Source organism: Candoia aspera, chromosome 13 (genome assembly GCF_035149785.1).
Source record: "Candoia aspera isolate rCanAsp1 chromosome 13, rCanAsp1.hap2, whole genome shotgun sequence".
Lineage (NCBI taxonomy): Eukaryota > Metazoa > Chordata > Lepidosauria > Squamata > Boidae > Candoia > Candoia aspera.
The window spans coordinates 22,402,345-22,429,283 of NC_086165.1; the positions used below are offsets into that span (position 1 = coordinate 22,402,345).

The 26,939-nt window shown below is 41.7% G+C and overlaps 1 protein-coding gene across 4 annotated transcripts in view; it reads right to left on the minus strand.

Annotated features, from left to right (window-relative positions):
* The window catches only part of CTDSPL2 (CTD small phosphatase like 2), a 52,372-nt gene that overhangs the window by 19,398 nt on the left and 6,035 nt on the right, over window positions 1-26,939 (minus strand). For all 4 annotated transcript variants that reach the window (XM_063314517.1, XM_063314518.1, XM_063314519.1 and 1 more), the window contains one exon: window positions 11,176-11,384. In XM_063314517.1, the coding sequence (XP_063170587.1) occupies window positions 11,176-11,361 (186 nt within the window). In that variant the 5' untranslated portion in view covers window positions 11,362-11,384. The remainder of the gene's footprint in view (window positions 1-11,175; window positions 11,385-26,939) is intronic.

The window sequence follows — 26,939 nt, forward strand, 5'->3', positions numbered from 1 at the left end:
GTACTGGACTCCCCAAAAATGCATTTGAAGATTTCCTATGCTGGAGATGTAAAAAAAATTTGTGGGTTCACTGACCCATATCATATGGGTATGTGATCATTTAGCATCTTTTGGAAATAGTGTATTAATGTATATTAATAGATTTATTGGAAAATCTTCAAATGTTAAAGATGTTAATGTAACGTTGAATTATATACGAAAGCTTTGGAATTTGACTGTTTATCAGGAATTGTAGTTGCATCAAGCATGGGGGGGGCGGCAAAAAGAATTATATTAAGAAATTGGAAAAGTTATATTATTCTAGATGGCAAAGAACAGCTGTCAGAAATGTGTGATTTATCTCTTTTGGAAAAAGCAATATTCTCTACTAATCAAAAGATGTGTCAATACACCTTCTCCTTGTTTAGCAACCACAATTTGTCCCTTAACTTGAAGGCGAAATGTATAGGAATCCTTGCCTCTTTTTTGCTCTTCTCCAAAACACAGTGTTTAGTTAAGCAGGTATTCCTCAGGTTCTGCTGCCTTTTGCTTCCTATCTTCCTTCACCTATTTTCACAATCTCAGAAACACTCTTTTTGCCTTCTTCCGTTTTTTGTGACTGAAGAATTATATAGTTAGGAGGAGCCTTAGAGGTCATTTACTCCAGTGAAGGAGACAACCTGTTCCACTGGTTGATAGCGGTGAATCTACTTTCCTTTAGTTTCAACCCAACAGTTCTGTCCTCCAGGACATCGGAGAACAAGCAGGTCCACTCCCTCCTTCATATGACAAGTGAACACCTAGCTTTGCTTTTGCTTTGAACAGAGCTCCATTTTAATTTGCTTGCAGAGGGTACAGTCCAACTTGATATCTACACGTCCATCAGTATGTCTCTGTAGAGTCTTCTCTTAGACTGCTGGAAGAAGATATTTGATATAAAACATTTGAGTTTCTTGACAGAAGTCTATTAATCTGTCATCTTAACTTCATTCACAGAAGCCAAATGTTCCCATTATTCCAGGTGCTAGTTTACTTCCAACTTTAGCATTTGAGCCTCCTATAATTAATATGTGTTTAGTGTTGTGTCAACAAGGAGTTGCAAGTCACCCTAGAACTGTCCCACTTCCACTTCTCTACATCTGTCGTTGGAGCATAGACTTGAATCAGCATAATATAAATTGGGTTGTCTTTAATTTGAACTGAGATCATTCTCATTTGGAGGGTTGTAACAGCACTGATTCTGCTACTATTTTGTTAATAATGATGGCTACTCCATTTCTTCTATGATTTTTTCTTGTCCCAGTAGAAGATCTGATATTTTTTTGACGTGACACGACTCAGTGAAGTCCATTTCACTTCACCAGTTACCAGAATGTCAATGTTCAATCTTGACATATCTACTCTGACATCAAGTTTGCCTTGGTTGATGGTTTTGGCATTCCACACATACACGTCCCAGTAGCATCAAACTTTCCTTCTGCCTGAAGCCACATCAGCAGCTGGACCTCCTTTTGGCTTTAAGCCAGCGACCCCAGAGCCAGTTTCATCTGCAAATTATACAAGCATGTCTTCCACTTTTTCAGCCAAGCCATTAACAGAAATACTAAAGACTACAAAACTGACATCATGCAACGTGCTGGGCTTGAGGAATCCAAGGCTGGAATTAAAATCGCTGGAGGAAACATTAACAATCTCAGATATGCAGATGATACAACTTTGATGGCTGAAAGCGAAGAGGAACTGAGGAGCCTTATGATGAAGGTGAAAGAAGAAAGTGCAAGAGCTGGCTTGCAGCTAAACCTCAAAAAAACCAAGATTATGGCAACCAGCTTGATTGATAACTGGCAAATAGAGGGAGAAAACGCAGAGGCAGTGAAAGACTTTGTATTTCTAGGTGCGAAGATTACTGCAGATGCTGACTGCAGCCAGGAAATCAGAAGACGCCTAATCCTTGGGAGAAGAGCAATGACAAACCTCAATAAAATAGTTAAGAGCAGAGACATCACACTGACAACAAAGATCCGCATAGTTAAAGCAATGGTGTTCCCCGTAGTAACATATGGCTGCGAGAGCTGGACCATAAGGAAGGCTGAGAGAAGGAAAATAGATGCTTTGGAACTGTGGTGTTGGAGGAAAGTTCTGAGAGTCCCTTGGACTGCAAGATCAAACCAGTCCATACTCCAAGAAATAAAGCCAGACTGCTCACTTGAGGGAATGATATTAAAGGCAGAACTGAAATACTTTGGCCTCATAATGAGAAGACAGGACACCCTGGAGAAGATGCTGATGCTAGGGAGAGTGGAGGGCAAAAGGAAGAGGGGCTGACCAAGGGCAAGGTGGATGGATGATATTCTAGAGGTGACGGACTCGTCCCTGGGGGAGCTGGGGGTGTTGACGACCGACAGGAAGCTCTGGCGTGGGCTGGTCCATAAAGTCACGAAGAGTCGGAAGCGACTGAACGAATAAACAACAAAAACAAAACTGAACCTTGTAGTACCCCACTTGAAAACTGGCTCATGCTATTTATGAGTACAACTTTCAAGCTAGCTATGAAATTGTTATGCCATTCACTCCCAATTTAATTTGCTAATTGGAATGACATGGAGAACTTTATCAAATGCTTCCTGAAATCAAGATCTTGCTGTTATTTCCACAATATATGAAGAAAATTACCTGATCCAAATATGATATAAATTTTGGATTAAAAGAGCCAAACAATTCCATGTTGACTTACAATATCTACTGCATTGTTTTCAACTTACAGACTGATCTCTTTATGATCACTCTAATCTTCCCAGGTATTGATGTCAGATTGCGTGGCCTCTATTTCCTCCATTTTCTACCTTTATGAAGAGAAGGCTGGCTTCCGGTGGGAATGTGAGGGTCTGAACAGCTGTGCTCACGGGCTCCACGAGCAGAACTGACAACACAGCAATTTTCAGGCTCAGGCAGGTTTTTCCTGAAGCCCAGGAGTGTTTTTCCAGAGAGAGGAAAACACTTGGAATTACCTCATTTGTCCTAGGGAAGGCTGCTTGCAGCCAGAAAATTGCAAGCAGCATTCACGATCAACTGGTGAGAGCAGCTGGGAGGATGGGGCGTCACCATATTCAAGCCTCGCTGTAGCCTTAAAGGGACATTAAGACTGGCGATCCCATTTCTAAATCACCAAATTTATTTTTCATTTATTCATTTATTCATTCATTCATTCATTCTTCAAATTTATATCACTGCCCATCTCTCCCAAAAGGGGACTCTGGGCGGTTTACAATAAAATCAGAATTAAAACATATAAATCACAATATAAATAGACCAATAAATAAAGATAAAATAGATAAAAAATCCAAGCAGTGAAGATCTTATTTGTTGGGGAGAGATCTATGATACTAGCCACCCTCAAGATGAACTGGTGCCCCTCCCACCCCAAGCGAGGTGGCAGAACCAGGTTTTCAAGTTCTTCCAGAAGGCTGCGAGTGAAGGGGCCTGTCTCACCTCCAGGGGCAGAATGTTCCAGAAGGCGGGTGCCACTGCAGAGAAGGCCCGCCTCCTGGACCCCACCAGGTGGAATTCCCTTACTGGCGGGGTTCGTAGCATGTGCTCTCTGCATGATTGGGTGGGGCGGGTCAATGTTAGGGGAATGAGGCGGTCCCTCAGGTAACCTGGCCCCATGCCATGTAGGGCTTTAAAGGTGATAACCAACACCTTGAATTGGACCTGGAAGCAAACTGGTACCCAGTGCAGCTCACGCAGCAGTGGTGTCACATGTGCCAATCTTGGGGCACCAATAACTGCTCACGCGGCCGCATTCTGGACCAGTTGAAGCTTCTAGATACTCTTCAAGGGTAGCCCCATATAGAGCACACTACAACAGTCTATGTGGGAGATGATCAGGGCATGGGTGACTGTCTGGAGGGCTTCTGGATCCAGGAAAGGGCGTAACTGGCACACAACATGAAGTTGCGCAAAGGCCCTTCTGGCCACGACTGCCACCTGCTCTTCAAGCAGGAGTCATGAGTCTAGAAGGACCCCCAAGTTATGCCCCGGGTCTGAATGGGGCAGTGCAACCCCACCCAGATCTAAAGATGATAACTTCCCAGATACAGAGGAGCCGTCAACCTACAGCCACTCCTTCTTACCAGGGTTCAGCTGAAGCCTGTTGTTCCCCCATCCAGACCCCCACAGCCCCCAAGCGCTGAGAGAGGGCAGTTACCGCATCACTTACCTCACCCGGGATGGAGATTATAACTGAGTAGCATCAGCATATTGAAGATACCTCATCCCATGGTGACAGATGATCTCACCCAGAGGTTTCATGTAGATGTTGAATAGGAGAGGAGAGAGAACCGAACCCTGCAGCACCCCGCAAAGGAGGGGTCGAGGGGCGGATCTCTCTCTCCTATCACCACCGATTGGGATCGGCCCTGGAGGAAGGAGGTGAACCAGCGTAAGACTACGCCACCCAACCCCAACTCCCTGAGCTGACCCAAAAGAATACCATGGTCAATGGTATCGAAAGCCACTGAGAGGTCAAGAAAAGCAAGGATGAATGCACTCCCTCCATCCCACTCTTGCCAGAGATCATCCATAAGTGTGACTACTGCAGTCTCTGTCCCATATCCTGGCCTGAAACCTGACTGAAAGGGTTCCAGATAATCCATTTCCTCCAGAATCCTCTGGAGCTGCAACACAACCACTTTCTCAACCACCTTTCCCAAAAAGGGAAGGTGGGAGACCGAGTGAAAATTGCCCAGTATAGTAGGGTCCAGGGACAGCTTTTTGAGGGAGGGGGTGTACCAGCGCCTCCTTGAAGACAGCTGGAAACACCCCCTCCCTCAAGGATGTATTAACCATCGCCTGGACCCAACCACAAGTCACCTCCCGGGTTGATTTTACCAGCCAGGAAGGGCATGGGTCAAGATGGTGTGTGGTTGCATTTGCAGTCTGGAGGATCCTGTCCACTTCCTCAGGCCCAACAGGATCAAACCGTTCCCAGGTAACAGGGTAAGTACGTTCCCTCGGCATCTCCCCAGATTGTAACTCACGCTTAGAGTCTAACTTCAGATGGGGCAAGAGAGGTCGCACAGGCGCAATCCTGTCCAAGGCTCCAGCCGCCTCCCTATTCCAGGCTGTGGCTAGGGCCTCGCTGGACCGTGCAGTTGATCCTCAGGTATAACCCCCAGCTCCTTCTGAAACCCCATAGGGTCCATCAGTCACCGGGGGTGGAGCAGTCAAATGGATCCTGCCTCCCTGCGGAGTGGGGCAGCACCAGAGAATCTCAGGGCCACCAGGGCATGATCTGACCATGATAATGGGGACTGATCTAACTCTCCCCTCAGATCACACTGCCACTGCTCTGACAAGAAAACCAAATCCAGAGTGAGGCCACTGTCTCGAGTCAGGTCCCAAATAATCTGGGACAGGCCCATGGCCACCAGCTCAGGCAGGGAGGTTGCCACGCAGCAGGGAGGCTGGTACAGTAGCAAAATTCCCAACTGTTCTCAGGAACCCAACTTGAAGAACAGGGTCTCACAACTGGCCACTTGTGGAGCAGCCCCTGAAGGCCACTAGAGACTCTCGGATCACAACTGCTACCCCTCCTCCCCTGCCCCGGCATCTCGGCTGATGCCACACCTGAAACCTGGCTGGGCACATTTCTGAAAGGGTACCCCTTCTGAGCCCAGCCAGGTCTTGGTAATACACATCAGGTCTGCCCCCTCCTCTGTGATTAAAGCACATATGCGGGGGGCCTTGTTGTTAACTGACCTGGTGTTAAGCAGCAGCAGCTGGAGGCTGGGGCCCTCAAGGATCTGCTGACCAGGCCTGGGTCTGAACACAGAGGGCCGGAATACGCCACCAGTAACAAACATTGGGAGCGTCTTCTCTGAAGATGGCCCATCCTCTGGTTCCCGCTATAACATCTCTGGCCCGTCACCACCTCAATAGAGTGACCCGCCCTACAGCCCCCAGTTTCCAGGCCCAGTTGCCTCCAATCCCGGACCCCTGGAAACCCTGGATTGAAACAGGGGTTCAACTTAAACACTTTTAAGTTTATGTACCCTAAGACAGACTTTGCATTCTCTTGGTGCTTATCACAAAAATAATTTCTTAAAAAAAATCTTTTTACATTTTGGATTTTGCTTCCCATCCAAATATTATGAAGGTTGAGAGTAATCGTCTCCCTATTATTTCTGTACTAAATTTGCAGATTTTAGCATTTTCCTACATTTTGTATCTGCTGCTCTGAACTTTCAGCTGTCTGTTGCTACTTTCCCTGGGGTACTGCCCGTTATCATACTTTCACTTATGTAAACACATTTCGGAATTTTTCTATTATCTCCCACTTTCGCTGGTTAAGTATCTAGGGGGCGCCATAATCTACTGTGTGAGACATGGGGGATTTCAAGCAGACTTCCTCGGATTTTCAGTGACTTTAAACAGATTTTTTTTTATTCCTGCCAACTTTTTATGCAAGGCATTCAGGACACTGTGGAAAATATGAGGTCTAAAATGTGTCATCTGGTTGGGGATGTTGTGGAAGAAATTGAAGAGCTTAACCACAACAGAAATGTTTCTTCTAATAGTGAGATCAGGGCTTCTGTTGAAATGCTGGATGAAGATCAGACAGTCAAGTTGAAGAAATTGACAGATTGAATTGCAAGCCATAAGTGAAACTGAATTGCTCATGGAATGTTATGGAAAAGAAGGGGTTACTATGTATGGGAGGCTTTCTGTTGAGAAGTTGGAGTTTTTAAGGGGGCAGTTGAGCTGTTTGATTTCTTTGTGAAAAAAGCTCTGTGACTATTGGGCCATGTAAATGCTCTGGTTTATTTTGAAGTGGGGTAAGGGCTTAAGAATATTTATCTCGATTGATTCTAAGGCTGGTTTGACTTCATTCATCTTTAACAATTTGGATTAAGATTAATAAGGTATAATAATGCTTGATTTTAGGCTTAATATGATTATTATAATTGTTGTATAATTAGTTATAATGGCAGGCAATTTATATGCTTTTTAGTCTGATTTTTATTATAGTAGACAGAAATGTATAGAATAGTAGTAGGAAGGAGATAATTAAATAAATGTTATCTTTGGGGGGAGTTGATTAGGAGATAGATAGATAGATAATCTTTTTCTTTTATTATAAGGGGATGGAGCAACTGTATTTAGTGATTTTTCTAATGTGCTAATGGAATGATTTATAGAAATAATGTGATTTTGGTTTAATACAGAGTAAGGGATTATGGAAAATTTGTTGTATGTCCTTGCTGTTAAAAGTCAGAAGTTACTTCTTGTAATTAAAAAAAAATCTTGTGTTTTCACTCTTTTTCAGCTTTTTCTTTTTTCTTTTTATAGTTTTTTTCTTTTTTGTAATTTTTATCTTTGTCTTAAATCTAATAAAATTCTTATTTTAAAAAAATGAAGGCTGTCCCCTCCAGCCAGGAGGTCTTCTGGTTCTTATGTCATTTTCTACAGTACTATATATGTTGATTCATCAAAAAATTATTCAAAAAATATGGCACTCTCTGGCATAGTATTTCTTCTGCAGAGTTCAAGAACTGTTGACTACATTTTCCCAAGAAAAAGACTGAACCTTAGACATTAATTCAAGCCCAGTTTAATTATGTACTCTTCCTTAGTGATTTGTTCTTTTCCACCTGCCATAATAATTGATGTAATTTGTAATTGCGGTTTTAACATCTCTTTTCACAGTAACTCTCACCAATCTTGGGTTCCTTTCCCCATTAACTTATTTTGACATGGACTCCTACTTATAATTGCTTTGACTTTATTAAAATTATTTTTTAAGTCAGAATACGCACTCAACTGCATTCAACTTTAGTTTCCCTTAAAATCAGGAGCGGAAGCATTATGTGGTCACTTTCCTCCAATGTTCCTGCTACTTTGGAAAGTCCATAATTTCCTGCAATCGTTTTGTTTGGTAGAAGCAATCATCTTAGAGATATTTGAGATTTTCCCATGGACAGAACAATGGATGGGAAGACTACCTAAACTGCAGAGTCTTGAGCTTCCTTTCAACATCTTCAAAATTCATTATACTGCTATGTTTTACAGTGTTATTTATTCCCCGATAGATTAGCAGATAATTGGAAGTTACCCTGTCACATTCTTGTTCCCTGCTCCTGTCAGTCAGCACACATTTATTTCAATTCCTTGTGCTATCGAGTCACTAACTACAATGACTCTGCAACTGCATTCCTGCTTTACTTCAGAGATCCACTGTCCTATATCCCTCTTCTGTAGTATCACTTTTTTTTCCCCTTAAAGGCTCAGCTTTGGCTTCTGGTGGGGACATGGTGGACTGAACAGCTGGCAGGCAGAACTGACAATGCAGCAGTTTTTTGGGGCTCAGGCAGGTTTTTCCTGAAGCCCAGGAGCGTTTTACCAGGGAAGGAAAACACTTGGAATTACCCCATTTGTCCTCCAGGACAGCGGCTTGCAGCCAGAAGATCATAAACGGAGTTCACGCTCAGCTGGTAAGAGCTGCTGGCAGGCTCAGACGTCACCATTTTCCAAGCCGCTCTATAGCCTTAAAGGGACATTAAGACCGGCCACCCCATTTCTAAATCACTCAATTTACATATTTTTTTAAGTATATGTACCTTAAGAGAGGCTTTCTACAGCAAGGAGAAGTGGGCTCTCTTGGTGCTTAATTTAAAAAAATTCTTTTAAAGTTTTGGCTTGTTTTCCATCCAAATATTAAGGAAGATTGAGAGTGAATAATTGTCTCCCTGTTATTATTTTTGTACTAAATTTGAAGAAATTAGCATTTTTCTACATGTTGAATTGGCTGTTTTGAACTTTAACTTTTCTGCTTCTACTTTCCCTGGGGAATTGTCTGCAATCTCACTTTTGCTTAAGTAAACACACTCCTTCATATCTTTGACTTTCGTTGGTTAAGCTCCTAGGGGGTGCCATAATCTACTGTGTGAGACATGGAAGACCTCAAACAGACTTTCTCTGACTTCCATCGAGAACTCAAGCAAATTTTTTTCTGATTCTTATCAAGTTTTTATGCAAGGCATTCAGGATATTGTGGAAAATATGAGTTTCAAAATGTCTCATCTGGTTGGGGATGTCATGGATGAAACTGAGGAAATTAATAGCATCAGGAATGTCTCTTCAACTTCTGCTGAGATGCTGGAGGAAGACTGGAGAGTTGAGCTGAAATTAAACGGAGTGATCAAGTTACAAGCCACAAGTGAAATTGATCTTCTGATGGAATGCCTTGGAAAAGATGAGGTTACTATGCATGGGAGGTTTCCAGAAGAGAAGTTGGAGTTTTTGAGGGGGGCAGTTGGGCTGTTTGATTTCTTTAAGGAAAAGGCTCTGTGTTCATTATGGGGATATGTAAATGCTCTGGTTTATTTTGAACCGGGATAAGAGTTATTTATCTGGATTGCTTTTAGGGTTTGGCTGATTTCATTTATCTTTAATGATTTGGATTAAGATTATTAAGGTATAAAAAAAAGTCTGATTTTGGGTTTGACATGATTAAGATTATTAAAATTGCTGTATTATCAAGTATAATGGTAGACAATTTATTTGTTTGTTTTTTTTAGTTTTTTATTATAGTAGACAGGAATGCACAGAATAGGAAGGAAAGAATTAAATAAATGTTATCTGGGGGAGTTGATTAGGAGGGGTGTGTGTGTGTGTATTTTTTCTTTTTTCTTGGAGGGAACAACTATACTTAGTGATTTCTATAATGTGCCAATGCTATGATTTATAGAAATAATGTGATCTTGGTCTAATATTAAGGGTTGTATATCCTTGTTGTTGTATATCTTTGCTGTTAAAAGTTGGAAGTCACCTCTTTTTATAACTTAAAAAAAATTCTCTTGTGTTTCTACACTTCTTTAGTTCTTTTTTTTCTTTGTAGTTTTTTGTTTTTCTGTTGCTTTTATCTGTCTGAAACTTAGTAAAATTCTTTTTTAAAAAAGGATCAGCTTTTTCTGAAAGGTCCTCAAAGCTGCTTCCCAGCAGTGCAGAATATCTTCTATATATTTTGCTTCTTGTTGCACTCTCATGCAGTGAGCTTGCTCCTTAGTTTGCCTTCCTTATGGAGAACTTCTTGTCCTGTCAGCTTTTCCTGCAGAATCTCTTTTGATCTGATAAATCCTTTTCCTCTCTCAACTGAAATGAGTACACTCACTGCTCCAACAATGACCTTTTCTTCAAGCATAAGGACAATGGTGCCTGTTTTCAGATAGAATTACAATGCTTATGTGCTGTAAGTATTATACATCATGACTGCAGAGTACTCCATGTTTGTCTTCACTTTTGATTCACCAGTGGATTTCTTTTATTTCTTTTTGTTCCCTGGGCTGGCTTTTAATTAGCTAAGTATTCACTTGCCTCTTAAAAGGAAAAATTCAGAACTTATACAATTCAGCTGGACTGGCTGAGCCAGGTAGACTTGGATCTGGGAGGATCTTCATTCAATGCTTTAAGAAATAGTTTAGAAAACAACAAGAGCAAAATACACCCTGATGATACAGGGGCTAGACAACCAGCATGCATTGTACTGATCCCACACTGGCTGCCACCTATTTCTGGACAAAATAATAATACTGACATTACAGCCCAAAATGATTTGGGACAAGGCTATTTATAGGACTGCCCACAGAGGAACCCAGGATCTCTTCAAAGCTTCTGTTTCTGACCTATTAGGAGGCATCAGCCTGGCAAAAACTAGAGTTAGAACCTTTTCAGCAGTGGCCTTATGTCTTTGAAATACTTTGGAAAACTCCTGCTGTCTTCAGACAGATTTCTGTCTTTCATGAATGTGCTCAGGCTGATAGGTTTACAACTGATTTTATTTCAAATGTTTATAATTATCATTTAAGAGCCAGTTTGGTGTAGTGGTTACGGCATCAGGCTAAAACTGGGAAACCATGAGCTCTAGTCCCACCTCAGGTACAAAGCCAGCTGGGTGACCCTGGGCCAGTCACTTTCTCTCAGCCCTAGGAAGTAGGCAATGGCAAACCACTTCTGAAAAACCTTGCCAAGAAAACTGCAGGGATTTGTCCAAGCAGTCTCCAAGAATCGGACACAACTGAACCGATTAAAAAAAATGGTTGCCATTTAAACGTTTGCTTTTGTAAGCCATCTTGGGAGATATATTATGCAGATTAACACAATCATGTCAAAATATAACAGTGACTCCTGAATATTTACCTTTGGGGTACTTCCTTTAATGAACTTTTTAATTGAAGATAGTAAGCCAGTTTCATTTTTCTGGAGTTTTCCTCCACCAACAGATATGCTCTCTTCCACCTCTGAGTATTTCCTCTTTACTCTCAATGCACGTTGTGTGTGATTTTGATTTGACTGCTGAGAAGCTTTCCGTGTTCTCAGCCTCATTTTTGATGGTATCACATGTAAAACTATGTAAGACAACAAGAACAGAAAATACATTAAGTTTTAAAAGTACTGATTTTCTAACAACCCTAACAGCAGCACTTAATTAAAAGTAGGAGAAGTTAAGAGTTCATTCTGCAATCAATATAAACCATTATCAAGAGTATAACTGGATGCCAGCTACTCAAAAAACTAAGGCTGGTGTCTAGGAATCTGAAAAATGCCATTGTTTAGAAACCTTCCATTTTAATTTCTTACACAATCAGATCTAAGAACAAAGCAGGAGAACTCAGTTATTATGAATCAGCCAGGCTGGTAATTCAGGTAAGACATACATACAAAGCAAACAGCAGCACATGGAGCCCTTTTCTCCCAAACATGCCTTTCTTCATTCCATTCATGCATGCTTTTCTGAAAAAAGCCTTCTAGGATAAGCAGCTGTTAAAGGAAAAGCATCTAACATTTGACACAGCTTTAGTGGAAGCAAGTCCCTATTCCACCTACTTCAGTCAGATACATTAGGCATGCAGAAAGCTGCTTTCTATCAACACTGGTTGGCAAAAGCTCTCCAGGATTTCAGGTAGAAACTATGTGAGATGTCTGAATCTAGAACTGTGTGAGATGTCACAGTCTGAATCCAGGACTTTCTGCATGCAGAACAGGTTCTTTGCCTGGGAAAAGTGCAACCATATCACAGATTTACAGCCCAGTGGTGTCACAGCCTCTCCATCCTGCAGCATTTCTGCGCCGTGCTGGAGATATTGCCCTGTGCTGGAATTATATCTGCAGGAGCACAAAGATTTCTGCTGTCATGAGATGGAGCTAGAAAACTAGAACGTAACACTGTAACCATAGTTGAATACAAATACATGTACTGGCAAATCAACCCTGTAAGAGCACAGCACAAAGAAAACACAATTCAAACACTAAATACAGGTAGACCTCACTTACCGACTACCTCATTCAGCGACCATTTGAAGTTATGGCAGTGCTGAACAAATAACTTTGGGACCAAGGCACATATTTATTACCTTTGCAGCATCTCTCAGTTACATGTTCATCATTACAGTCGTTTAGTACGCATAGTCCTCTGCCTGACCCATTTTTTACTCCCCTCTTCACACAGCGGAGAGATTGGAGAGGAAGAGATTACAAGAAAGTAAGCAGGCACACAATGGGAAATACACATAGAAAGGAATGCCCTGGCACCAGCTGTTTGCCCAGGGTGCTCAGGGCTGGGAGCCACAAGTATGCTAGGCAAACATCTGGTGTATACCCCATTGTGTGCTTATTCTCTTATGTAATCCCTTCCTCTACGATCTCTCCGCTCTGCAAGGGGGAGAGATAAAAAAACAGGTCAGCACAGAAGAGATTGCCTAAAGAAATTGCTTATTTAGGCAATCTCTCCTGGGCCTGACCCTTTTTTTGTCTCCCCCCACAAAGCGATTTCTTAAACTGTCAGGAGGGCACCCCCCCCCGGCGCCACCCTGACACCAATTCCACCACCAACTTGTTCGCACACAGCGCCAGGAGAGGAAACACTCGTCAGCCCATCAATGCCAACTGATAGGCTGACAGGAGGCAAGTGGCAGATGGGGAAGTGTGAATTACCAGCAATCAGCACCCTGGACAGATCAGAGCGGGCAGCCATGCGATCAGTGGATTCACACCAAAAGCGAGAGACAGAGACAGATTTCTTCAATGGGAAGGGGGGAGAAAATGTACTTATACAGCTGCTTGTAACCCATGAATTACTCAGATCTTTGATCCGTCATGTGTCACCTGCCAATACTGTTGTAACCAACTGACTGTACGGGAGTGCTGCTTTCTTGGGACAGGACCTTGACATAAACAAGCAACCCCTTTAGGCAATCTCTCCTGTGCCTGACCCTTTTTTATCCCCCCTCAAAGAGCAGAGAGATTGGAGAGGAAGAGATTATAAGAGAGTAAGCAGGCACACAATGCATGCTCACAGCTCACAGCCCCAAGTGTGCTAGACAAACAGCTGGCACCTGCACATTCCTTTCTATGTGTATTCCCCATTGTGTGCCTGCTTACTTTCTTGTAATCCCTTCCTCTCCAATGAATGTATGTACAAACATTAATTCCCTTCTTGCTAATTATCCCAAGGCCAGGTGAGCATTCCAAAGGGTGGGGAGTGGGGAATAAGGAAAGCTGAAGTAAAATTGTAAGCACAATTGCAGTCACATGATTTTCCACTTAGTGACCCCCTCACACAGCGACCGAGTTGCTGGTCTTAATTGTGGTCACTAAACAAGGACTACCTGTAAAACAGCCCAATCACATTCTAACTGGACATTTCTCTTCGTGAGGGCAATTCAGTGACAGACCCTTAAACAATCCCATATCTATTTCCAGATCTTCTACACACTGCCCGCAAAGATAGAAACCAATCAAAATCTTTTCACATTCTTAGCTTTCTGGGAAAACAATTATGCTTATCATATGGGAAAACAATTATGCCCAAAAACAGAGGAAAGAAGCTTCCGCTGATGGGAAGCTATGATGATGAAAGGTTAAACGACTACCTGCCTCTTTCTGCATCCTGCAATGAGTTTGAGGCTTGGGTACAATAAGCCCTGCCTCCCCAGACATGTTCTATTCTGAAAGACTGGGTGGGCTATTTAGCTCTGGTCTAAACCAGATGGATCCAAAAGGAGGAAGCACCAAAAAAAGGTTGTCAATTTTGGCTACTACTTCAGGGAGTAAATGTCCTCTCTTTTACTAGGTTCTGTATGATACTGGGAATAGTTTTGCTGTCCCAGGGAGGATCATTTTTTGTTCATCCTCTAAGTGAGAACAGATGGGATGGTTGAATGGTGGCATGGTATGGGCAAACTTGTGCGTACACAGAGGCTGTGGATAAATAGACTATGTGTGTGTGTGTGTGTATTGTAAATAAAATGTAGGATAGAGGGCTTTTTCATTTTAGGATCTCATTCTTGTTTTATTTTCCTTCCCCACTTCATGTCACATTTCTGTGGCTTAAGTGAAGGTAATTGTGGTCTAGGTATATTTTATTTTTGTCAAGTAGAGTGTGGCAAAGGGAGATACAGTAAAAGGGGAACAGGCAGATCCATGAAGGAAGTATGACCCATTCAATTACCATGGTGCTTAACTCTACCTACTAAGATACTTTGGATAGCCAGGTTGACACTCCTTTTGTTGAATACCAGATATGAAAAAGACAACATTGTCGCTCTCTAACAGATCAAAGAGCTGACCTGATACCTCCTCCCTAACTGGAACTACCTACTGAGGAAGGAATAGAATCACCATAAAACAAAGCCTCCAATCCCTCGACGCAATCCAGAAGGACCATGGTTATGGATATCAAAGGCTACTGAGAGGTCCAAAAGAAGGGAAGGGTGCACTTCCCACACCCACAACAAAGATCATCCGTAAGAGTGACCAATCCTATTTCTCTCCCATGCCCAGGCTTGAATCCTGACTGAGAAGGATCAAAATAATCCACTTCCTGTAGGGCATGCTATAAATGAACACTGACCACAGTCTCAAGGGAATTTATACAGATCCAAAGAGGAAATCTTAAGGAGGGGGTACACCACAGCATCTCTCAAGACTGCTGGCATCAACCCTCCCACAATGAGGCATTGGCCACCTCCTGTATGCAGTCTGCTACAGATCCTCCACAGGGCAGGGATCAGGTGATTGTACATAACAGATAAAACAGCCAGCCAGACACTGCCCCAGCCACCACAATCAACTCTACTGATGAAGAGTAAAGATTGTGGTGAAACTAAGCAGTATTGGCAAGATGCTGCAGAAAAATATCACAGGCAGGAAATTTACCCCCTGTCCCTTCCTCAAGGACTTTACAGATCAATCTTGAGAATTTCCCCACGTGTCAGTGTAAGACTACTGCTCTGTACTACTGCTCTGCAATTTACTAGATCTTTCTTTGCCCCTTTTTTATAGACAAAAACAACACTCACTGTCCTCCAGTCATCTGACATTTCAAGAGTTTTTCAGGATTTCTCAAAGATAACATATAAAAGCCAAACTTCAGTGAATTCCTTCCACTTCCTATGATGCAATTCATTTGTTCCTGATGATTTAAATTCATCAGAGTAAAGATTTTCCCTGACCATGCTTCTATTAATCTCAAACTTCAATCCTGTTTTATTCCTGCTATTTATAGTTTCATGTCTGAATACATATTGTAAGACTGAACCAAAATAGCTGACTAGCTGTGCCTTTTATCTGCTAGCATTTTGCCGTTTTCACTAAGAGGTTAGTACACTGATTTTTCTGCTTTTCCTTTTATTTTTAAAATTTAAAGAGAATCCCTTTTTGCTATTAACATCTTTCGGCTTCTCACTGTACGCCAAAGTTACATAGGTTCCAGTTGGCTATACTGCCAGTATTTGGAATCGAGACATCAACGGTTGTGAACCTTCTAAGCATTGGGATTGCCAAAAGAATTGCTATACACACTTGAAAACATAAACCTACACTTGACTGGATTGTTGATGTGTGTTCTTCATCAACATTTGAATTAAGAGGAACTTTGAGAAATTTGGTCAAACTTTTTGGAGTTTTGTTTATGATAAAACTTTCCAAATCTTTTTTACTTTTCTTTTAATGTAATGCTATACGGTGTGGTGGGGGATGCTGCAGGCAGGTGCACGCCACGGAGCGTAGGTGGGTGGAGGGGATGCTACAGAGTACAAGATCTCTGGGATCTCGTACTCCATAGTGAGACTCCTTGGGAGAAAAAGCAGCAGGAGTGACTTGCAACTTTCCTTGCTGGCTTCCCCATTGTCTTTGCTTGTGGGAAGCCAGCAGAGAAGGTCTCAAATGGCAATCAAGTGATTGCGGCTCACTGCAACGTCGTAATTGCAATTCCGCAGGGACACTGCGACACCTGCAACTTCACAGATCAATCATAAGTCCCCCTCATTCGGTGCTATTGTATTTTTGAACAGTTGCTGAACAAGTGGTTGTAAATCTAGGGCTACCTGTATCCTAAAATGTAGAGTTGGAAGGGATCTCAAAGAGCATTTTGGACAGATGGCCATCCAGCCTTCACTGGAGCATAACACTTAATGAGGCAGCTTGTTCTATCAGCTGGCAGCTCTTACTATCAGGAAATTCCTCCTATCTCACCTGAATCTACTGCCTTGCAGTTTCAACCCACTGGTTCTGATCCTGCCCAGGGTGACAGAGATAGGTCCACTCCTTCAAATATTGTTGTTCTGGTTAAAGAAAAGCACTGCCCTATGAGTCCAAAGTGAATGGGGAAAAAGGTAGCTCCATTTCATAGTAAAGATCTGTTTGTTTAATTTAACACATTCATGTTTAATATACTATGGTTTTGTTGTTGTTTATTCGTTTAGTCGCTTCCGACTCTTCGTGACTTCATGGACCAGCCCACGCCAGAGCTCCTGTTGGTCGTCAACACCCCCAGCTCCCTCAGGGATGAGTCCGTCAACTCTAGAATATCATCCATCCACCTTGCCCTTGGTCAGCCCCTCTTCCTTTTGCCCTCCACTCTCCCTAGCATCAGCATCTTCTCCAGGGTGTCCTGTCTTCTCATTATGAGGCCAAAGTATTTCAGTTCTGCCTTTAATATCATTCCCTCAAGTGAGCAGTCTGGCTTTATTTCCTGGAGGATGGACTGGTTTGATCTTCTTGCCGTCCAAGGCACTCTCAGAATTTTCCTCCAGCACCACAGTTCAAAAGCATCGATCTTCCTTCTCTCAGTCTTCCTTATGGTCCAGCTCTCGCAGCCATATCTTACTACGGGGAACACCATTGCTTTAACTATGCGGACCTTTGTTGTCAGTGTGATGTCTCTGCTCTTAACTATTTTATCGAGATTTGTCATACTCTTCATTTATGATTCAGTAGAGAACTTTCTATCAATGTATGAAAAAGCTTCAGCCCATGGGCTCATAAACCAGTTTTACTGAAGCCCTCTAAGTTTGAAACCAGGATTAATACTCTAAAAACTTTTTATTTCCTTTTCACAGTAATAGAAAATGAAAATGAAGAAATACGAAATATGCAATTTTATTCAAGCAATTATTAGAATGTTTAAAATATTTAAAAATAAAGTTTATCAATACTTTCTTCAGTATGATATTCATAATAATAATTTTTTTTTATTAAATTTATATGATGCCTAACTCTCAATGACTCTAATATATAAATACCAGCATTATCGGAATTTTTTCAAACTAAGTTTAGTATCTGCCATAGGAAGCAAGAGTACAATATAACCAAATTCAATTGAGTTTCACCCCTTATTTATAAATCACAAAAATATACTAAATTACAATACAATCCTATGACTGCATAAACTCTACTGAGAAGCAAGCTTCAGTGAATTCACCATTATTTCCAGCTAAGTGTATAAAATACAGCTAAGAGGAATTGTCACACAGAGGTAGTCCTAGGTTAATGCTTGTTCAGCAATAGTTTGAAGTTATGTTGGCACTGAACAAGTGGTACGACAAATCTCGTAAGACCAGTCCTTGAAGTTGCGGCCACCACAGCACCACAACTCATGTGATCACAATTCAGGAGCTTGGCAGCTAGCTCACACTTACAATGGTTGCAGCATGCCACGGCCACATGATCGCCATTTGCAACCTTCCCTGCTGGCTTCCTACATGCAAAGTCAATGGGGAAGCTGGCAGGTAAGGTCACAAGTCACACACCTCCTGTCGCTTTTTCTCTTGAGGACCCCCGCTATGGAGTATGAGATCCCGGAGATCTCGTACTCCATAGCGCGTGCCAGGCTGCAGCACCCACCACCTGCCTGGCCATGCTTTCGCTGGGCCGCAACACCCATCTGCGTGCCAGCCCATACTCTGTGGCGCTTACCCTCACCCGCCCTCATGCCACACTACAGCCACCCCACCCCCCGCACACACAGCACTCAACTGTCTGCCAGCCTGCTTGCAAGCAGCCTAAGGAAAGGCTTGTCATGACCAGGACTTAAAACTTCCTGCTGGCTTTCCCATTGACTTTGATTGTTGGAGGCTGGCAGAAAGTCGCAGTTGCGGTCATATGAGGTCCTCACCTAATGATGGCAATGGGGACTGTTGGGATTGCTGTCACTAAGTGATGTAGTCATGTGACATCATGCTTTACGACCGTATTGTTTAGCGACAGAAATTCTAGTCCCAATTTTCATCAATAAGTGAGGACTCCTTGAGGTAGTCCTCAGGTTACAACAGCAATTGGGACCCTGACTGCTGTCGCTAAGTGCTTAATGACAGCAATCCTGGTTGCCATTGTAACCCCAAGATGCATGGGTCATTAAGTGGGAAGTGGTGGGAGTCCCAGGTAAGGAGCATGGGGTGCCGCAGGGGGATGGGGGAGCCAGGGGGACAGCTCAGGAGGCCCAGCGCAGGCTGTGTATGAGTTGAGGGAGCCAGGGAGGGCCTGTGGAGGCTGAGTGTGTGTGTGCTGCAGGCAGGAGCAACTTGCCAGAGTGACTTGTGACCTTCCCTGCCAGATTTCCCATTGACTGTGCTTGTGGGAAGCCAGCAGGAAAGGTTGCCAACGGCGATCACAGGACCATGGCTCCCTGCAATGTCATAATCACGAGCCAGGCACCTGAGCACCCAGATTGCAGTCACATGACCACAGGGGTGCTGCAATGGCTGGAACTTCAGGGGCCAGCCATACGTCCATTTTTTAAGCATTGCCGTAACTTTGAACATTGCTGAACAAATGGACGTAAGCCGAGGACTACTCCTCTGCTGATTGCTTATAACATTTCATAGAACACGGGACCATCCAGTTGGGATTATGGTAACAGCTGTTCCCAGAGATACTAAGTTCTATGAACGTATAATCCATGGCACTGGACATATAAAAACTTATTTTAGGAAGTCACTTTCATCTTGTTACAAAGCCAGAATAGTCTAGCTGGATTTCTAAACATTTCCCTTAAAGACTTTTGGGGGGAAGTCATGTCCTCAAATAATTATACCGGCATTTTTGAATTGCCCATTTCAAGCATTTGTTTTTTCTTAAAGATACCAGGAAGTGGATGTATGCTTTTAAAAAAAATCAAATGGCTCTCTCTTTTGTGGTTTCTAAATGTTTATATGAACAGCTTTTGTTTCTTTTTAACCTCATGTTCTTTTAATGGTTCATGGTTGTGTTTCCTATTATTTTCCAGTTAGTAATCACCATCTTTAAAATAGTACTCCACAACCAAGCGTAAGAGGAAAAGATGCTACTCCAATAAATCACAGAATCCAAGAATTGGAAGGGCCATGGAGTCCACTCTCTGCTCTGTGTTGGAATCCAAATTAAAAGCCTCCTCAACAAACGCCTGTCCAACTTTTCCTACAACATATTTTATGTTATTTATTTCTTTAATGTATATGGCTACCCATCTCAACAAGTGACTCTGGCTGGTGTCACACATCCAGTGACAGATAGCTCATCATTTCCCTCAGAAATCTGTTTTACAGCTGAACAGCTCTGTTAGGAAAAACTTTTAATTCTATTTAACTGGAATCTATTTTCCAACAACTTAATAGCATTGTTTCATGCAGTACAATCTGGGGTGACAGAGAATGGGTCTTGACCTTTTTCTGTGTGACTCCCTTTCAGGCACTTCACTTTCTCTTTTCAAAGCCAAGCATAACCATTCCCTAAGCCTCTCTTCCTAAGATTTAGTTTTCAGTCTCTTGAACAACCTCATTGCCATTCTTTGCACTTTCTCTTTTTTAAAAAGGTAGTGCCAAAATTGGATGGAATACTCAAGATAAGGCCTGATTAGAGCAGAATTTCCTCAAATTATTCCCATGATTTATGAACCATACTTTTCTCCAATGCAGCCTAAACCAAACCCAGACATATGACTGACTCATATCCAGATTGTGATAACTTATTTCCAGGCTCCCTTTCTCACATAACTAAGATCAGTACCCATACGACAAAAGTGAGAAAAAGTTTGTGAATCCTTTAGAAATATCTATAATTGCACAATACTGTTTGATATAATTTTATTAATAATTTTGATTATAATAGTAAAATCTAATACACTGTAATTATGCAATACTCTGACCTAATGTGATCAGAACTTCATCCAAGTCCTATTAACAGAGATTCCGGTTAAACAAACGATACACAAAACAGTACACTGTGTGATGTCTTTACTGAACACGCTGAGCCAACATTCATTGTCTTTGCTGAAAAAAAGTTTGTAAAGCTTTAGTTTTAGCAACTGGTGACACTTCCTTTAAGAGTATGACTACATTTGTGGTACCCCTTGATCAAACCCACAGATTGGCTTGAGATATTTTGCCTCATTCCTCTTTACAGAACTGTTTCAACTCACTATCTTTCATGAGATGTTCACTTCAGATTATGACCCAACATTTCAGTTGGGCTAAGGTCAAGGCTTTGAGTCAGTCTTGCCAATGCAGACAATTTCTTCTGCCTTAGACCTGCTGTTGTAGATTTAGGACTGTTATCATGCTATACAGTGCATTCGGAAAGTATTCAGTCCCCCTTCACTTTTTTCAATTTTGTTATGTTGCAGCCTGATACTACAGTCATTCGATTTTTTTTCCTCATTAATCTACACTCAGTACCCCATAACGACAAAGTGAAAACAGAATTTTAGAAATGTCTATAAATTTATTAAAAAGGAAAAACTGAAATATCACATGTACATAAGTATTCAGACCCTTTACTCAGTACTTTGTTGAAGCACCTTTGGCAGCAATTACAGTCTCGAGTCTTTTTCGGTATGACGCGACAAGCTTTGCACACCTGGATTGGGGGATTTTCTGCCATTCTTCTTTGCAAATCCTCTCAAGCTCAATCAGGTTGGATGGGGACCGTTGGTGGACAGCCATTTCCAGGTCTCTCCAGAGATGTTCAATAGGGTTCAAGTCAGGGCTCTGGCTGGGCCACTCTAGGACATTCACAGAGTTGTCCCTAAGCCATTCCTGTGTTGTCTTGGCTGTGTGCTTAGGATCGTTGTCATGTTGGAAGGTGAACCTTCGGCCTAGTCTGAGGTCCTGAGTACTGTGGAACAGGTTTTCATTGAGGATATATCTTTGCTCCATTCAGCTTTCCCTCAACCCTGACCAGTCTCCCAGTCCCTGCTGCTGAAAAACACCCCCACAGCATGATGCTGCCGCCGCCATGCTTCACTGTTGGGATGGTATTGGGCAGGTGATGAGCGGTGCCTGGTGTTCTCCAGATATAACATTTAGAATTGAGGCAAAACAGTTCAATCTTGGTTTCATCAGATCAGAGAATCTTGTTCCTCACAGTCTGAGAGTCCTTCAGGTGCTTTTTTGCAAACTCCAAGCGGGTTTTCATGTGTTTTGCACCGAGGAGAGGCTTCCGTCTAGCCACTCTGCCATAAAGCCCAGATCGGTGGAGGGCTGCAGTGATGGTTGTCCTTCTGGAACTTTGTCCCATCTCCACACAGGGTCTCTGGAGCTCAGTCAGACTGACCATCGGGTTCTTGGTCACCTCTCTTACTAGGGCTCTTCTCCCTCGATTGCTCAGTCTGGCCGGGCGACCAGTTCTTGGAAGAGTCCTGGTTGTGCCAAACTTCTTCCATTTGAGAATTATGGAGGCCACTGTGCTCCTGGGAACCTTCAGTGCAGCAGAAATTTCTTTGTAGCCTTCCCCAGATCTGTGCCTTGCAATAATCCTGTCTCTGAGCTCTGCAGGCAGTTCCTCTGACCTCATGGCTTTTGCTCTGATACAGTATGCCTTGTCAGCTGTGAGGCCTTCTATAGAGAGGTGTGTGCCTTTCCAAATCATGTCCAATCAATTTAATTTACCACAGGTGGACTCCAGTCAAGGTGTAGAAACAGCTCAGCAACAATCAAGAGAAATGGGAGGCACCTGACCTAAATTTCAAGTGTTGTTGCAAAGGGTCTAAATACATATGTACATGTGATATTTCAGTTTTTCCTTTTTAATAAATTTACAGACATTTCTAAAATTCTGTTTTCACTTTGTCATTATGGGGTACTGAGTGTAGATTAATGAGAAAAAAAATGATTTTGAACAACTGTAGTATCAGGCTGCAACATAACAAAATTGAAAAAAGTGAAGGGGGACTGAATACTTTCCGAATGCACTGTATAACCCACAGTTGTTTAAGCTTCATCTCATGAATGAATGAATGAACCTTGACATTCTCTGGTAAATTTGCTGATACAGTCCAGAATCCATTGTTCCCTGATGGACTGCAAGCCAGTTTTCTGGAGACTGGTAGTTTTCTCCTTGGGATTCCATGTTCCATGGCCTGCTAGAACATCCAAGTGCTCTCTGACAAACTCAAGTTGGGTGGCAATGTGCTTTCTGAGACTGGTGGTTTCCTCCTTGATATCCTCCCATGCATGCCACTCTTATTCAGTGTTTTTCTTATGGTACATGACTTCATGTATACGGATATCAGGCAGCGTAAAAGTGGTCTGAAGATCCTGTCATTATTGTGGGGTACTCTGAGACCCCTCAGAGCATTCTATACCTTCCCCCTTGGAGTGTTTTTGTTGGACAACCACAGGAAGAGGTTAAATGGTGTTACATTTCTCCATTTGTATACTATCATCCGGACCGCAGAAGGATGGAGGCTAAAGGTTTTGGCAATAGTTTTGTAGCCCTTTCTAGCCTCGTGAGCATCAAAAGCCTTTTTCTGAGGTCCACAGACAACTCTTTTCATTGGGGCATTATTCACTTGCACAAATCTGCCACAAGTAAGGGTCCACCAAACTCACATCTGATTTTCATCTCACAGATTGGAACTTCTGATTCAAATGACACCCTTACGAGCGTTTTACATTTTTTTCTAATACAACAATGTGTCCAATGACAACTGACCAGGTATACTGTTTTGAATGTTGCTTATTTAATCAGAATCTCTTAGAGGATGCTGACCACAATGTAGGTTGAAGTACTGCAGGATTTTAGATAGTTCTAAAAAGTTTAGTAACTTTCACAACCGTTTGTCTGCTTTTATTTTTTTTGTTAACTGAATAATTTTCATTTGTCTCTATTACACTTGATTCTGTTATTTTAGCAGAGTACAAAATCATTTTGATTTTTCTTCCTAGCGATTAGCTATCCAGCCTGATTTTGGCCCAGCTGCAAACTGATAAGCATTCATTGTCTCCATCTCCTTATCCATTACTATTGACAACTGAAGGGCCCAGGACTAACTATATGACCCTCTTGACAGTATGACAAAGAATATTGATGGGCAATTGACCTCCTCATGATCTGCTCGATAATCTTCACAGGAATTTATGACCCTGATCTGTAGTTCCCCCTTTTTTTACTTTATGAAGTAGTGGCAACATTTGCTACCTCCAAGCAGGAAGTGTTACATACACTATCTTCTATGGAATCCTAACCTAACCAGATGCTGCATGGGTACCTCCTGGTATAATCCTGCTCTTGCAGACTTCCAGAATGGTTGGCTACATTTTCAGGAGCAAAGATGACTGAAATCCAAACCCTAATATCAAGTCTATTCTACTTAAAACATGTTAAGAATGTAAGAACCTTTCTTCTTCTAAACAGAAGAAAACCCAAAAATAAGTTGAGACCACTGAAGTCTCATCTTGTAAATGATATTCCATTTAAATTACCAATCTATCAATATCTCTGTAACTGACATTATTATTGTTATTATTGTTATATACACAACAATGTGAAATCACAACTGCCAGTACTTTGGCTGGCGTTGGCCTTCATTTGCACTGACTTCTGCCCAAGAACCTTGGATGCCGTAACGTACCGGCATAGTATACATGAGATCCTAGCAGTCTTATTGTTATTATTTAAATATATATACTGCCTGACTCCTAGCAACTCTGGGCGGATGTATTGACAAAAGCCATGCTTATTTCCATGGGGCAAAAATGCAGCCTCAATATCTGTTTAAGTACAGTGTCTATCAGAGGCAGATATCTGCTGTGCAAATTCAGAAGAGATAACACAATGTTTGGGGGTGGGGGGAGAAGAGAGAAAAACAAGAAACAGGCAATCCCAGCAGTTAAACTACTGCAGTTTTAGAAAAACAAAGAATCCTGTCACATCTTAAAAACTCACAGATTCATTATAATTATCTTCCATGAACTACAACTCATTGATCTGTTGCCAAAGTATAGCCCACAACTGAAATGTTACATACAAACATAAGCACATAGAGAAACAAAGTATTGTGGGGCTGAAAACCATGAAATGCAAAAATACATCATAATTGTATGAAATGCATATAAGTCAGGAATAGTGTCCATTTACAAAAACAGTAATTAGAAATGGATAAAGATATCAAATATTCTGATACAGGCTTTCATGGCCGGTATCTGTTGGACTTCAGCATCTAGTGACCATGTCTAGACAGGTCAACATCAGGAAATCTCTGGTTTAAACCACAATCCCAAAACCCTGAAGCCCAACACTGCCCAATATTAAATATTATTTATTTATTATTTAATACATAACATTCCCTTCCATTCTTAAATGGAGCTCCAGAGACCAATTAAAGGTCAAATTGAAATTTAAATATGACCAATGGGGAAGATTATTAAACACACAGGAAGTAATTATATGACAACACTGTAGTTGAAGGAGACTCTGAAGGCCACATGCGCCCACAGAGAGCTCTGGAATAAAATTCACAGAACAAAAGTAAAACAACAGAAGTAACATTAGGTAATGGGCTTTATTTGAAGATAAAAACTATCCTCAAGTTGATACGGTTTTGCTTCTCAACTATGGAGCAAAACTACAGTGTAAGACAGAAACACTACAGAACTTGAAATATAAGGGTTCAGAATAATTTATCATTTAAGACTAGTCAGTTTTGTATTAAGAGGGTCTTCTCAAAATATATTCAGAATTAAACTTGTCCAGAATATAAAAAATATATCTTTATATGCTTCAATCATTCAAAAAAAATTTATAGCTATGAGGGATATAATAAGACAATTAATATTAATGAAAGAAAATGCTGGAAAAGAGATAAACATAATTCAATTTTAGAATGAAGTAGCTTCCATCTGGATGCTCACAACAGGACCCTGTATCAATCAGGGCTCACTCTTCATGCCAAATAACAACAACAACAACAACAATAATAATAAGTTTTTTTCTTGGTTTAGCATGTTTTGTGAATCCAGTCACTGTAGTTTGCTAATTATGGTTTATGGTTTAGTGCAGGGATTCCTAAACTTTTTGCCATCACATCCCCCTTTAGTGTAATCTTAATGCACACACCTCCCCTAAAAATCCAAACATCAAAATGAACACAAACGAACAATGAAAACAATAAAATGAAACTTTAGGAAAGGTGGGTTTATTGTAACAATGTAACTAAAAGGTTCTTCACACCTCCCTTGGACTCTGTGTTCACCTCCCCAAGGGAGGTACACCTCAGTTTGGGAAAGTCTGGTTTAGTGTGACGAGTGTACTCAGGTATTGGAACTCATTTCACAATTGTGCCCCAAAGAAACCATGTCTGAGTATAGTCTGTGGGGCTGGATGCCCCTGAGGGTTCATAAACAACAATGGCAGGGGTCACTTTAAAAAAAAAAAAGGATCAGGCTTGCCCAGGCAAAGGGGGAGCCCTGTCAAAACCCTCTCTGGGATTTGCTCCTCACTTTGCCTGCACGAACAGGCAGCAGGCAGTTGCCACGCCACCACGTTTGAGATCCCCTATAATACACAGATTAAGAACCACTGATTTTACGTAGGGGATGTGTGTGCAAATCAATTTAGCATTCTAGAAAGCTGCCACACTATGAAGTTTGAGAGCCTTTGCATTAGCACAATGTGTGCAGAACAGCAGCTCAGCTCAAAAAGGAAGATTTGCTCATACATTATTTTCATTCATTTCAGTCCAGTTTACTGACAGTAAACATTATCAGAATGGAAAACACGCATACCATGTGTAATACTCTATCCTAACACACTGTTGACCTCTTTTTTAGATGCACAAAAGAGCCCTGCTTCATCAAGCCAAGGGTTTATTTAATTCACATCTTTATTTTCCACAGGAGCCAACCAGATGCATATATCATATAAGCAGGGCTTATATGTTAATAAGTATGAAATTTAATAAGTATGAAAAGGAAAAAAAATGCAGAGTATGAGGCAATAGTTTTTCCTCCTTAGTTCCCATATAATCCTGGGTATAGTAAACAGTAAAATAATTAGCAGTTATTCATATGGCAGGAATTGGTCTAACCCACTGAAAAGCCATCCAAATTGGCAATTGTTAATAAAGTTTAATTATGACCTGTTACATTTTTATCTCTTTCATTTTGTTTGTCTTGACTCTCCAATCACTTGCTGAATTGGTAATAACAGGGAGAAATAGTTCCCTCTTTCCAGTTTCCCTAAACCACACTTAACGACTCTAAAATCCCCCCACCCCCGATTCCTTTAGTTTCCCTAATGCTATAAGGCCCAGGAGTTCTTGATGCAGCTCTCTGTCAGACTGATGGACTGATTGCCCTTTCTTAGGTACTTCCCAGCTCTACAATAACTTTTATATGGATAGCACCTAATTGACTTTAGCTGCTCCAAAG